Genomic DNA, 15,853 nt, shown 5'->3' on the forward strand with positions numbered 1-15,853 from the left:
AAGAAACACGATATAAAAATATTGGTGCTGGAAGTACAAAGCCTTTAACCACAAATTACTAAAATGAAATAACTCCGTTCAAAAACCTCAGGACATATATTCTGAATTTTATCTGAAAATAAAACATACGGCGGTACTCACCGATTACACGCGTAAACAAAAGTGATATCGTTTTACAACATGAATTCATTATATCAGTCGATCTGAGGAACACGTCTCAGTGTCTGTAATGACTTAACTGAACACATTAGAGATGATCAGCTATTGGTAAATTAAGCCATATATTAAATATGCTTGGTTGAATACAAGTCACTATCACTGGATGTCGTTTAACTGTGGTTACTCACCACTATAACTTGTTTACGTGTCTATTGTGGTTACTCACCACTATAACTTGTTTACGTGTCTGTGTTTACTCACCACTATAACTTGTTTACGTGTCTATTGTGGTAAGTTACCACTACCACATTATCGATGACGTTAAGTGTTATGTGTATAGTGGTCACTCGTCATTGTGGGTAAGCGTTGTCACTAGTTAATATCACTTACCACTAATATTTTCATCAACAGCTATAAAGCTAAATTCCAGCGCTGCATCCTTGTCAGCTTCCCCTTTCAATGTTACTCTGATTTCATTTTTTGCCGTGCCATTTGTTGGTGTAAGATCTCTACTTTGAGTGGATGTCACGAACGAAAATACTTCTTCTGGAAATTGAAGTAATATAATAGCTGTAAGGTCCTGCCGACGAGTGACTTTCAAGGATTGCGGAGCAATGTGCACCTGGGATACATTGTGTTTACTGCCTACCGCTAACATTAAACTATATACTACCTATATTTACATCTAGTCTGACAACTAAACTACCTATACATATATATATATAAATAATTTTAAAAGATAAAAGCTTTGTGTATCGTATATACACAGAAAATTAATCACTTAACATGACAAACAGATATATCACTAACGTTTTCAGACCTCGCGGCCATCTTCAGGTGATTGCATTACATGTATACTTAGTAGTGGTATATTTGTTTGTCATGTTAAGTGATTAACTTTCTCTATATAAATATATATATACATATTTACAATATAATGTACAATAAAGAATTCCGTATTTACTATCTAAAACATAATTAAGACTCCCCAATTGGGATGTTGTGATCGTGTGAGCAGGACTACAATGGGGATTAGGAAATACATCACATTTAAATAATTATCATGTCCCAAGACTGAATCTAATACTCTAGAAGTAAACTCACATTTGAAGAAGCAGGGAAAATTCTTTATAGTTTGAAAAATAATAAGTCTGGGGTCAGATGGTTTTACAGCAGTGTTCTTTAAAGCTTTTTGAAAGTATTGAGGCACTTTTCTTGTCCGTTTATTGAATTAAGAATTTTCAGTAGGTCATAGTTCAGTTACACAGAGCCACGACACTTTTTTTTAATGAGACCATTCACTCTTTTAAATGTAACTTATAAAATAGCCTCAGGTGTTTTTTCACGTAGAATTATATAAGTTTTAGATACTATTATAAATGAAGATCAGACAGGTTTTCTATCAGAGAGATATATTTGGAAAATCGTAAGAACCGTATATGATGTAATGCAGTTCATAGAAGAACTTAATAATCCAGGTATGTTTAATGCTCATAAATATTGAAAAGGCAATTTTAGGAATTAAACGAGGCTGTTGTCAAGGAGATCCAATTGCTCCCTAGATTTTTATACTATGTGCTGAAATTCTTGCAGCAAGAATTAGAAATAGTATTCACATTAATGGCGTTGCTGTTGAAAATGTATCAATTTTAAATGTTCAGTATACTGATGACACAGGGAAAATATTGGAAGGCCAAGAGATTTCAATGAAAGGGTAGATTTTTTAATTGAATAATTATGAAAAAAAAAAAAAAAAAAAAAAAATATGGCTTAAATATCAACACCAGTAAAACACAAATTATATGGTTAGGGAGTTGTTAATACAGTGATGTAACATTTAGGCAAATCACTCCTTCATACATGGAAAAGTTTAACTCCAATAGGTAAAATAAATGTCATTAAATCACTAGTTATTTAACAGTTGAATAAGTTATTTATCACTTTGCCAAACCCATCTGAAAGATAATTAAGCACATCAACTATCTATTATTCGATTTTGCGTGGAACGGTGCATGCCATAAGATGAAAAAAGATGTTATGATTCAAGGCTGAACAGATGGTGGTTTGAAAATGGTTGATTTACATGCATTCATTCTGTCACTTAAGCTGGGTTGTGTGAGAAGAACACTACAACCATCTGATGGAATATAATTATTCAGTCAACAATAGATTTTAAAAAGTGTTTAAATCTGGGAAGGAATATAGCAATTTTATGTGGAATGAACTTTCGCAATTTATTTTGCTTAAAGCTTAAAGCTTGGAATATTCTGAGCAACTCTGAATCCATGAGAATTGTTTATCAAAGATATATCCCGAAAACTTCTCTTTGGTATAACAAGGATACACAGGTTAACAATAAGGTTTTTTTTATCCGAATGACTTGATTAAAAAACCAAATGATTTGACCTTTTATACAATCGATGAGTTTCTGCATCATTTTCAAATTAATACTAATTATCGAGATTACCATTGGCTAGTGACAACAGTGAAAAGTTTTTAAAGAAATTTTGAGTTTCACCTAGAAAAAAACCTTCACAACCTATTATATTTCTCATTCTTGAATTATTTTTCAAGAAGACAAGAGGTTCAACGATTTTTATAGCTGTATTATTACGTCGGTGTCAATACCTACTGGAACAAGAAAACAGAAACAGCAGTATTTTTACAGTAACCAAAAATTCTAAGATGCAGTGGTTCCAAGTTAGAATCATGCCTCACATAACATCGTATTATAAGTGGTCGGGTGGCGCAGTGGTAACGCACTCGCCTTTCACCTAGCCGTCCGGTGTCCGATTCCCGAAATGGATGTGAAAAGGTATGAGGTCACCTGCCCGAACACGTGGGTTTCCTCCGGGTACTCCGGTTACCTCCCACACTAAGACCCATCGCTTCCATCCGAGGCAACAAGACTGATTAATATAAGTTGGAAAAACTTGCTTCGCAATTGTTGTAAAATAAATTAATTATAAAGATTATTAAAAGTGTTCAAACTTTACCATCGCTGTTTTCGGCTCTGCCTGTGTTATCAACCGTGTTCTGATTATCTAGGCTTCCAGATAAAGACACTGCGAGGATGGTACCGGGGTCGGATGTTATCTTCCACGTACATTCTATGTCTCTAAAATATTTAAACGTTTAATGAGTTAACAGTGAAACGCCCCCGATCGTTTCATTCTATTTCCCATCGTTTAGGGACACTTAAGCTCCAAGTGTTGAGTTGACTGTGTTAATCATTTAGTTGACTTATCTGTGTTAATTGTTTTGGTGAGTAATCTTTGTCAGTGAGTTAGGTGACACACCAATGTATATATCTAAGTTGAGTTTTTTGTGTCAACGTTACAGGTGTCTCACCAGTGTTTCTACCTAAGCTCAGTTTCTTGTGTCACGTTACAGGTGTCTCACCAGTGTTTCTACCTAAGCTCAGTTTCTTGTGTCACGTTACAGGTGTCTCACCAGTGTTTCTACCTAAGCTCAGTTTCTTGTGTCACGTTACAGGTGTCTCACCAGTGTTTCTACCTAAGCTCAGTTTCTTGTGTCACGTTACAGGTGTCTCACCAGTGTTTCTACCTAAGCTCAGTTTCTTGTGTCACGTTACAGGTGTCTCACCAGTGTTTCTACCTAAGCTCAGTTTCTTGTGTCACGTTACAGGTGTCTACCAGTGTTTCTACCTAAGCTCAGTTTCTTGTGTCACGTTACAGGTGTCTCACCAGTTTCTTGTGTGTTTCTACCTAAGCTCAGTTTCTTGTGTCACGTTACAGGTTTCTTGTGTCACCAGTGTTTCTACCTAAGCTCAGTTTCTTGTGTCACGTTACAGGTGTCTCACAGTCACCAGTGTTTCTACCTAAGCTCAGTTTCTTGTGTCACGTTACACAGGTCTACCTAAGCTCAGTTTCTTGTGTCACGTTACAGGTGTCTCACCAGTGTTTCTACCTAAGCTCAGTTTCTTGTGTCACGTTACAGGTCTACCTAAGCTCAGTGTCTTGTGTCACGTTACAGGTGTCTCACCAGTGTTTCTACCTAAGCTCAGTTTCTTGTGTCACGTTACAGGTGTCTCACCAGTGTTTCTACCTAAGCTCAGTTTCTTGTGTCACGTTACATGTGTCTCACCAGTGTTTCTACCTAAGCTCAGTTTCTTGTGTCACGTTACAGGTGTCTCACCAGTGTTTCTACCTAAGCTCAGTTTCTTGTGTCACGTTACAGGTCTACCTAAGCTCAGTTTCTTGTGTCACGTTACAGGTGTCTCACCTGTGTTTCTACCTAAGCTCAGTTTCTTGTGTCACGTTACAGGTGTCTCACCAGTGTTTCTACCTAAGCTCAGTTTCTTGTGTCACGTTACAGGTGTCTCACCAGTGTTTCTACCTAAGCTCAGTTTCTTGTGTCACGTTACATGTGTCTCACCAGTGTTTCTACCTAAGCTCAGTTTCTTGTGTCACGTTACAGGTGTCTCACCAGTGTTTCTACCTAAGCTCAGTTTCTTGTGTCACGTTACAGGTGTCTCACAGGTGTATCTCTTTTTGACCTGATTATCAAATTTTAGTAAAATATTTTTTTAATTAGGTATGAAAATACGATATGCATGTTACTATCGACTTACGTATCATGTCCTGTACATTGAGCTGATCTTTCATATAGAGTATTTTTCTCGGCCATCAATTCGGTTTCGGTCCCGTTACAGGGACATTGACCACTCCCTGTAAAATAACTTAATACGTAAATCATGCTTTTGTTTTTGTAATTATTGTTATAGCTTTTAACATTTTTTTTATCGAGCCAACCACATGATTAACTGCAAGTGAGCCAAATGATTCTTGATGATAACATACACGAAATCAAATACCAGATACAGATTCATTCTAAGATAAATATGACACTTCCATTTTTTTGCCGCATCTTGTTCGCTGCATTTTAGGTCAACAAATAGGTTGAATATAGATCAAGGTTTCTCTAATTTTTAACAAATATCTTGCATGATTCCCAATTTGGAATTTTATTGCTTTGTCGCATCAGCGAAATGTATTTCTTAAAAAGCCAAATGCATATGTTTAAACCTATCACTTGAACATTTTCGACCATACCAAATAGGAAAGAGGCAGAATTTTTTCCCAAAACAACATTATATCTGAGAAAGACTGAATTTATGAAAACATATCAAGAGTGATACACTATGTGTACAATCCCAAAAAAAGGTGATATATTGCTTCAGGTGCCCCACTTAAAATTTATATTCCTGATGTTCGAAACTTTTTTGTTTATATAACATTGAATCAAAAAAAAAGTTCTCTGAGTAATTCTGTGTTGTAATTTGTAGTTATGAGTATTTTTTCTCGTGAAATGGAAGAGTATGGATATCTTTCCAGCCATCTTGGCTTATAAAAATATCCAAAACAGTGTGCCATCTTTCACGAGAGTTTTGTGGATAGGTCAATACATTTGCCTCAAATTATCATGCTTATGGCACTATTAAAGTTCATGAAATTAGAATTTATTTGGTGTTTCAGAATAAAACTATCCGAACGCATACTATTTCTATCTCGTCTCCTAAGTCTTTCACATATGAGATAACTTCATTATACAGTTTTTTGAAGAAGAGTGTTTGTGTATTATCTTTAATTTCTTTATTGAAAATCTGAGGCAGAGAGAGAAAGTTTTCTGGGGCTGCCGGGGAGGGCTTGTAAAGATTTCTCCACTGAAACATACAAACGTCCAGACATCCGGGTTATACAATCACTCACTGTAACATACAAACGTACTGACATCCGGGTTATATCATCACTCACTGTAACATACAAACGTACTGACATCCGGGTTATACAATCACTCACTGTAACAAACAACCGTACTGACATTCGGGTTATACAATCACTCACTGTAACATGCAAACGTACTGACATTCGGGTTATACAATCACTCACTGTAACATGCAAACGTACTGACATCCGGGTTATATCATCACTCACTGTAACATACAAACGTACTGACATCCGGGTTATATCATCACTCACTGTAACAAACAAACGTACTGACATCCGGGTTATATAATCACTCACTGTAACATACAAACGTACTGACATCCGGGTTATATAATCACTCACTGTAACATACAAACGTACTGACATCCGGGTTATATAATCACTCACGGTAACATACAAACGTACTGACATCCGGGATATATAATCACTCACTGTAACATACAAACGTACTGACATCCGGGTTATATAATCACTCACGGTAACATACAAACGTACTGACATCCGGGTTATATAATCACTCACTGTAACATACAAACGTACTGACATCCGGGTTATATAATCACTCACTGTAACATACAAACGTACTGACATCCGGGTTATATAATCACTCACTGTAATATACAAACGTACTGACTGTAACATACAAACGTCCAGACATCCGGGTAATGTAATCACTCACTGTAATATACAAACGTACTGACATCCGGGTTATATCATCACTCACTGTAACATACAAACGTACTGACATCCGGGTTATACAATCACTCACTGTAACAAACAACCGTACTGACATCCGGGTTATATCATCACTCACTGTAACATATACTACATTATAACGATAAGAGTGGCTACTATAAGTCTATTTGCCTTCAGATCACATTGTTCATTGTTTATTACCTATACTTTCAATTCAAAGTTGATAAAACAAAATGGATATTCTAAGTGTAAAATTGTGTTTAAAGCTTATTCACACGTGATAATCTTTTTTAAAGATTCATTAAATATATTAACATTACCTTGTATGTGTATTTTTTTTTTATTTTTTACAGTTCAGCGGGTTTGTAGTAAGAGAAGTTTGTTGAACATCAGTCTATCGTAAGTGATGTTGTCAACTAGTTAGGCACTGATTAAGAACGAGCGCATTGTGTTCAACACTGTTAGGTACAAAGTTAGCTAATGGATCGTTGAATAAGTACATTTATGCCCTGCATCGAAAAGATCGGGGGCATATTGTTTTTGTGCTGTCTGGTTGTCTGTTTGTTTGTGTATTGTTAACTTAACCTTGCTCATAACTAATAAATATTTCTCATTTTGAGGTAGACCAAGCGCGGGACATGGAGACGGAGACGGAGACGAGTAAATACAGGGGTCATCTCAAAAACATTTTATCGACGGGTACAAAACACATACACGTGGACCATAACGATCTACAGGTAAGTAACGTGTAAGAAAATGTTCTATGGAGACGCATACTGACATTTGGCTAATGGAAAAGCTTCTGTTTACTGATATTTCCGATTGTAATATTTTACTGATGTCTCCGACTGTAATATTTTACTGATGTCTCCGAATGTCATATTTTACTGATGTCTCCGAATGTCATATTTTACTGATGTTTCCGAATGTAATATTTTACTGATGTCTCCGAATGTAATATTTTACTGATGTTTCCGACTGTAATATTTTACTGATGTCTCCGACTGTAATATTTTACTGATGTTTCCGACTGTAATATTTTACTGATGTCTCCGAATGTAATATTTTACTGATGTTTCCGAATGTAATATTTTACTGATGTCTCCGACTGTAATATTTTATATTTTACTGTAATATTTTACTGATGTCTAATATTTTACTGATGTTTCCGAATGTAATATTTTACTGATGTCTCCGAATGTAATATTTTACTGATGTCTCCGAATGTCATATTTTACTGATGTCTCCGAATGTAATATTTTACTGATGTCTCCGAATGTAATATTTTACTGATGTTTCCGACTGTAATATTTTACTGATGTTTCCGAATGTAATATTTTACTGATGTTTCCGAATGTAATATTTTAATGTTATTTGTGGTTGGTTTTCTGCACTTATATTTCTGCATTTACACTTATTTATCTCAGACAATTAAAGCTAATCATTTTTCGCTTTCAAAAAGACAGACAACTAGAAACTGAATTAGTGAGTTACCTGTGTGTGCGAGGAGAGCCAGAAGTAGCAGCTTGAAACAGCCCTCCATAGTTCTTTGTTTCTCACCTCCGGTTGTAAGACTCAGGTGTTTTGCCTGTAAAAAAAACCATGACGTCTTATAAAAAAAAACATAAAAACATTTCAGATTGACCAACTTCATATGTAAACAAAATGTGTTTATGAACACTATGCACTCGGTTGCAACAAAAAATTCTGAAGCGGGATATTACAACTGTAATGTGCATGGCACGTGCTAATTGCGTGCACACTTAGTGAAATAGTTATGGCCAATGTTTAAGTTTTTTCAAATATAGGTCAAAGGTCACGTGGTAAAGAGTGCCCTGACACACCCTCTTGCCAGTATTGAGCGCACCGACACAGTCATGACATACCTCTGATCAATACAGGGCGCCTCGACACAGTCATGACATACCTCTGATCAATACAGAGCGCCCCGACATAGTCACGACATACCTCTGATCAGTACAGAACGCCTCGACAAAGTCATGACATACCTCTGATCAGTACAGGGCGCCCCGACACAGTCATGTCATACCTCTGATCAGTAAAGAGCGCCCCGACACAGTCATGACATACCTCTGATCAATACAGAGCGCCCTGACATAGTCACGACATACCTCTGATCAGTACAGAACGCCTCGACAAAGTCATGACATACCTCTGATCAGTACAGAGCGCCCCGACACAGTCATGACATACCTCTGATCAGTACAGAACGCCCGACACAGTCATGACATACCTCTGATCAGTACAGAACGCCCGACATAGTCATGACATACCTAAAGAGCGCCCGACATAGTCATGACATACCTCTGATCAGTACAGAGCGCCCCGACACAGTCATGACATACCTCTGATCAGTACAGAACGCCCGACATAGTCATGACATACCTCTGATCAGTAAAGAGCGCCCGACATAGTCATGACATACCTCTGATCAGTAAAGAGCGCCCGACATAGTCATGACATACCTCTGATCAGTACAGAGCGCCCCGACACAGTCATGACAAACATTTAGGAAGTAAGCTGTTAGTTGAATGTGTGTTTTCAATTAATAAATTATTCAATATTTCTTTAATTTCAAATGGCCGTTTTCAAATATTTAACAATGGTTATTTTTAAATAATGTGTAGAACTTTCCATTTTCGACGATTAAAAAAAACTGGAGAAAATTTTCGAATTGCTTCTCTCCGTTAAATTTCAGATTTTCTAGTGATCATGAAAAAATAATTTTACGGATAAAGTTTGAAGGGTTGACAAGATTCGTTGGTATCCATATATCAATATATATATATAAGTACTTCACGTCAGCAACATCGTGAGATTTACACAACAGCGGTCGTGTGTTAACGTGAGACTTATCAAAAGCATAATAAACAGTTACATTTTCTATGTGATGTTTTGCCAAAGCATAGCTATATAAGGTATCAGCACGTGACTGTTAATGCATATTTGACGATTCTGTATGTTATTCAAAACTCTTTAAATCTGCAGTGTCTTATTGACGCACTTGTGATACAAACCCCAGCTTTCAATATTCGATAAACATTCAACTGGAGATGCTTACCTGACCTCACACAAGACATTTAGATAGTTTTGCACATTTATGTCGAGAATGTAAATCGTGATCCAGAAATCACATCGGAGTTGTCCGCATGGTATCAAACGTGTCATGTGACTTTCTAGTGATAACATTCATGGTGTTGCTGTTATGATAGTGTTAATTCACAGTGATATTAATGAATTTTAAAGAATATGTTCTATTTTCCATAAAATGGGTGTTGCCCTCCTATTCCTCCTGATCCAGGGTGTTGAGATCAACCTTTCATACAAAATTTGTTCCCCTTCAACCAACAATGTTTTAGACCAGATTTGAGCAAAATCTAGTCATTCTTATGGAGTAGGATTTTGAAGAATGTGTTCTAATTTTAGGGGACTGTGACCCAAGGTCTATACAAAACTGATTTCCCGTTACCAAGGAATGCTTTTCTATCCAAAACCCAGCGATTGCTTCAGTAGATGTTGGATTTTAAATAATCTGCTTTATTTCTTCAGTTGGGCTCCGCCCCTGTGGCCCAGCTGTTCGAGACCAACCGTTTATACAAAACTGTTTTGTATAGACAGAATTACGAAATTTGGGCAAAATCCACTCATTCTTACAGGGGAAGTAGGAGTTTAAAGAATTTGCTCTCTTTCCCCATTGGGTTCCCTCTCTCTGGCCCCAGGAGACCGAGACCGATCATTCGTACAAATTCGGGCAAAATCTGATCATTTCTACAGGAGAAGTAGAATTTAAAAAAAAACTATTTCCCCTATTTGGCGTCGCCCCAGGGGGCAAAGAACCACAGTTTATACAAAATTTGCACGTAGGAATGTTTCTGACAAAATTTGGTCAAAATTCGGTCAATCGTTCTTGACTAATAGCGATTTGTAGAAAAAAGTTTACAGACGGACGAACGACGGGCGCGGCGCCCGGACGTATGATCTCAGCTCACCGGTCCGTCGGACCAGATGAGCTAATAAAACATGATGGTGGGTTTATGTTAAATAAGATATGATGACGGGATTAATGTTAAATAAAACATGGTGACAGGATTAATGTTAATAAATCATTATGACGAGGTTAATGATAAATAAAACATTATGACGGGATTAATGTTAAATAAAACATGATGACAGGATTAATGTTACATAAAACATGATGACGGGATTAACGTGAAAGTAGAATAAATAAAACGAAGTGTGTTTAATTCTTAACAACGACGTATGATCTGAAGAGTTTAAAAAGTTAGAGGCTTGATTAAGTAAACCAATATCACCATCTTACCTTATGTCGAATGAATCTGTCGAACTCTTCGCAGCGGATCCTGCACCCACAATTCACTCTATTGTCAAGAACATGCTACTTATACAGTTTGTCACGCATGATTAAAATAAAGATAACATGCCTCCTAGCTGAACGTGACGAAGTTGTTGTCATGTGAACCAGCATTGCATGGTCTAGTTGACTGATTCCATATATACTAACTATCAGTACATTGCTTAAGGAGAAAAAACATCTTTATACATTTTCAAATTTTTTGAAAAATTGCAGATAAAAGGTTCAAAGTGACTGATTACACATAAACAGTGTTAACGACATTTTATTATCTAAAATTGATCGAAACTACTTTCTTATCTCAGATTCTTGTTAGTCTGGTGTAAATATGTCTACAACTGATCCAGGATACATTTTTGATGGTCTGACAACTCTACACTAGAATTTAAATGATCTTTCAACGACTTTAGTAAAGGAAATATAAAAGTTAAATACCTCTTTATTGTATGGTCTTGATGTCATTTGAAAAATTGTCTGTATTAATGACAATGAAAGAAAACTGTTAAATATAATATATTTCAGAAAATTTAGTAATAGAAATAAGAATGTCCATTTCATCTGTTTTAGAAAAAAACAAGCAAACAAATCTAAAAAGGTCAAGACAAAGAAAAAAATTAACTAGAATCCATTCGCCTTTAAAGATATGAGGTAATATCAATAGAGCTAGGTGGCAAGAGAAAGGGAAAAAACCTACTTCTTATTTTTTCTATATTTTTAAAATCAAGAAAATAACAGCATAGCAACAAAATCATAATCCCAACTCAAATTCCATAACGAAGACTCCTGAAAAAGCACGAGGTACCAGGTGTTCCGGAAGAGTAAGCACCCTCTGCTTCATCGACGACACATGTCATGTAAACTTTGGTAAATCCAAATAAGTAATGTCACGTTCTCAAATGAGAACAAGGTATACAACAAAGGAACCAACAGGTAAACTAACGAGCATCAAATACGTCCAGCTTCATATCGTACAAAGAAATAGAATGTTGCTCAATGAGAATAGAAATTTTGTATTAAAAATTATACATAAAAATTCAGAACGAAAATGACAAGATTACAAAGAAAGATAATATTCTCTTAGAGATGATGTCCTTTTATGAAACTCTCTTTAAATATAGGAGTGTAAACAATGCTGATTTGAAAATTCATCTGCATATATAGAAATTCAGAGTTTTGGAGGGTATCATAACATTTGAGGAAGCTGGAAAAACACCGACAGTCGAAAAACAATAAGATTCCTGGGTCAGATAGCTTTACAGAAAAATGTTTAAAAAGATTTTTGAAAGTATATAGGATTTTTTGTTGTGCGTTCTATGAATCATGACTTTTTAGTTGCAAACTGTTCAGTTCTTAAACGACATTCTACAATAACATGTATCACAAAGGGACATAAACTACGTCCTTAACAAAATGGAGACCAGTTTCTATGTTACATATTGCTTTTGAGTAAATTTCACGTAGGAATTAAAAAAAGAACAGTTTTAAGAAGTATTATCAGTGAGGATCAGAGAGGAATTTAAGCTGAGCGGTAAAAGTTACGATATAACGCAGTTTATATATAGAGGATCAACACCTTCGTAGTATGTTAGTGTTAATTGATTTTGAAAAAAAACCCACTTTCGATTCAATCTCTTGGGATTTGATAAATAGTATTATTTTAATATCAGAAAAGATTTCCGATAATGGGTTAAAAGTTTTTCATACTAATGAGATCGTCTCTATTAATCGAGATGGCAATATTTCCAATTAAATCCGTGTTGAACGTGGTTGTCGTCCACGAGACCCTATCGTTCCTTTTATCAATGATAAGACTAAGGGAGTTAATATATAAACCGCTGACGTCATTGGGTTTATTCAGTAAAATTCCTAGAATGAATTTTCATCAGAATATTACTATTACTAATTTTTTTTTATATCGAGTAGACGAAATTTGACACCACATCGCCAGATAAATGATATTGAAATCTTGTTCCTGACAAGAACATGATGGAAATGATCAACTTAAAATTATCAAATTGAACGAAAAAAAAGTCCAGTGGAAATGTCATTGATATTAGTGTAGACCGTCCCTATACATGTCTGTGGTAGTAGTGAAGACTGTCCCTATACATGTCAGTGATAGTAGTGTAGACTGTCCTTACACATGTCAGTGATGGTAGTTTAGACTGTATATACACCTGTCGGTGATAGTAGTGTAGACTGTCCCTACACATGTCAGTGATAGTAGTGTAGACTGTCTCTAAATATGTCAGTGATATTCGTGTAGACTGTCCCTACACATGTCAGTGATAGTAGTGTAGACTGTCCCTACACATGTCAGTGATAGTAGTGTAGACTGATAGTAGTGTAGACTGTCCCTATACATGTCAGTGATAGTAGTGTAGACTGTCCCTACACATGTCAGTGATATTCGTGTAGACTGTCCCTACACATGTCAGTGATAGTAGTGTAGACTGTCCCTACACATGTCAGTGATAGTAGTGTAGACTGTCCCTACACATGTCAGTGATAGTAGTGTAGACTGTCCCTACACATGTCAGTGATAGTAGTGTAGACTGTCCCTACACATGTCAGTGATAGTAGTGTAGACTGTCTCTAAATATGTCAGTGATATTCGTGTAGACTGTCCCTACACATGTCAGTGATAGTAGTGTAGACTGTTCCTACACATGTCAGTGATAGTATTGTAGACTGTCCCCACACATGTCAGTGATAGTAGTGTAGACTGTCCCTACACATGTCAGTGATAGTAGTGTAGACTGTCCCTACACATGTCAGTGATAGTAGTGTAGACTGTTCCTACACATGTCAGTGATAGTATTGTAGACTGTCCCCACACATGTCAGTGATAGTAGTGTAGACTGTCCCTACACATGTCAGTATGTCTGCGATATTGGTTTAGTCTTTCAGTACTCATGTCAGTGATAGTAGTGTAGACTGTCCCTATACATGTCAGTGATAGTAGTGTAGACTGTCCCTACATATGTCAGTGATAGTAGTGTAGACTGTCCCTATACATGTCAGTGATAGTGTAGACTGTCCCTACACATTTCAGTGACAGTTGTTTAGACTGTCCTTATATATATCAGTGTAGTGATGTCAGTGATAGACATTCCCTACACACGTCAGTGATAGTAGTGAAGACTCTCCCTACACATGTCAGTGAAAGTGAGAATTTTGACAGTGATGATGATGACAGTGAGGAGGATGACAGTGTGGATGATGACAGTGAGGATGGTGACAGTGTGGATGATGACAGTGTGGATGATGACAGTGAGGATGATGACAGTGAGGATGATGACAGTGAGGAAGATGACAGTGTGGATGATGACAGTGAGGATGGTGACAGTGAGGATGATGACAGTGTGGATGATGACAGTGATGATGATGACAGTGTGGATGACGACAGTGAGGAGGATGACAGTGTGGATGATGTCAGAGTGGATGATGACAGTGTGGATGATGACAGTAAGGATGGTGACAGTGAAGATGATGACAGTGTGGATGATGACAGTGATGATGATGACAGTGTGGATAACGACAGTGAGGAGGATGACAGTGTGGATGACGACAGTGGGGAGGATGACAGTGTGGATGATGTCAGAGTGGATGATGACAGTGTGGATGATGACAGTGTGGATATTGATAGTGTGGATGATAAGTGTGGCTGATGAAAAAGAGAATGATGACAGTGTGGATGATGACTTTGTGGATATTGATAGTGTGGATGATAAGTGTGGATGGTGACAGTGAGAATATTGATAGTGCGGATGCTGACAGTATGGATGCTGACAGTATGGACGAAGACAGTGAGGATAGTGAAAATGTGGTTGATAGCCCTTCTATATTAGGACATGTTTTTTTTAATTGTACTTACATAACATGTTAACATTTCTTTGTATATCAAACATTTGCTGAACAAATTGTCATAGTTTCATCAAACCTGAGTATAAATTGAGATTCAATTGACTGGTAAGTATTTTTATAACAACTTTGTAGACTTTCTGGCGTTCGGTATCCTATCATTAACCACTTTCGTCGTTATAGATGACTTACTTTCAACCTCATAGCAAAATAATTTGTTAAATTCATTGTCGCAAATATGTTTACCCTCAAACTGTTTGAAAAAGAAATAAACGGATTGAAATGTTTTCAGAAAGCATGTACTAGTGTACAAAATAATTATAAGTGATAACATCAGATATTATCAATATGGTAATACGTCGTTCGTCGTTATTATGTAAAGTGATGGTAACTTCGATCAAAACAGGAAAAACCTCAAGCAGTGTAGTGCAGGGTAAAACATTAAAAACATCCACGTATACAGTTAAAAACGTTAGGGACAGTCCGAAATACATCTTCAGGGAAAATAAGCACTTTTCTCAATTAATACTTTAAAAAACCTTAAAGGGCAAAAACTGTTGTAAAAAGGCTGGAAAACAACATCAGAGAGCGAATATATTACTTAAACATCAACTTTATTGATAGTCTATATTATAGTAAACTGCACAAAAAGACAATGTATTATTATTACGGACTGACAGGTATAGGGACAGATTACACTACTATCACTGACACGTATAGGGACAGATTACACTACTATCACTGACAGGTATAGGGACAGTCTACACTACTATCACTGACAGGTATAGGGACAGATTACACTACTATCACTGACAGGTATAGGGACAGATTACACTACTATCACTGACAGGTATAGGGACAGACTACACTACTATCACTGACACGTATAGGGACAGATTACACTACTATCACTGACAGGTATAGGGACAGATTACACTACTATCACTGACAGGTATAGGGACAGATTACACTACTATCACTGACAGGTATA

General features: G+C 36.5%; 1 protein-coding gene across 1 annotated transcript; it reads left to right on the forward strand.

The window, feature by feature from the left end:
• Positions 1-7,243: 7,243 nt before the first annotated feature.
• Positions 7,244-14,669, forward strand: LOC132554003 (germ cell nuclear acidic protein-like). Its single transcript, XM_060218298.1, has 2 exons — positions 7,244-7,342; positions 14,088-14,669. Exons 1-2 carry the CDS (start codon positions 7,244-7,246, stop codon positions 14,667-14,669), a joined length of 681 nt encoding a protein of 226 aa, XP_060074281.1.
• Positions 14,670-15,853: the final 1,184 nt, after the last annotated feature.

The sequence above is a fragment of the Ylistrum balloti genome, unplaced genomic scaffold (assembly GCF_031769215.1).
Source record: "Ylistrum balloti isolate Yb309-2 unplaced genomic scaffold, AGI_CSIRO_Ybal_v1 Utg370370, whole genome shotgun sequence".
NCBI lineage: Eukaryota > Metazoa > Mollusca > Bivalvia > Pectinida > Pectinidae > Ylistrum > Ylistrum balloti.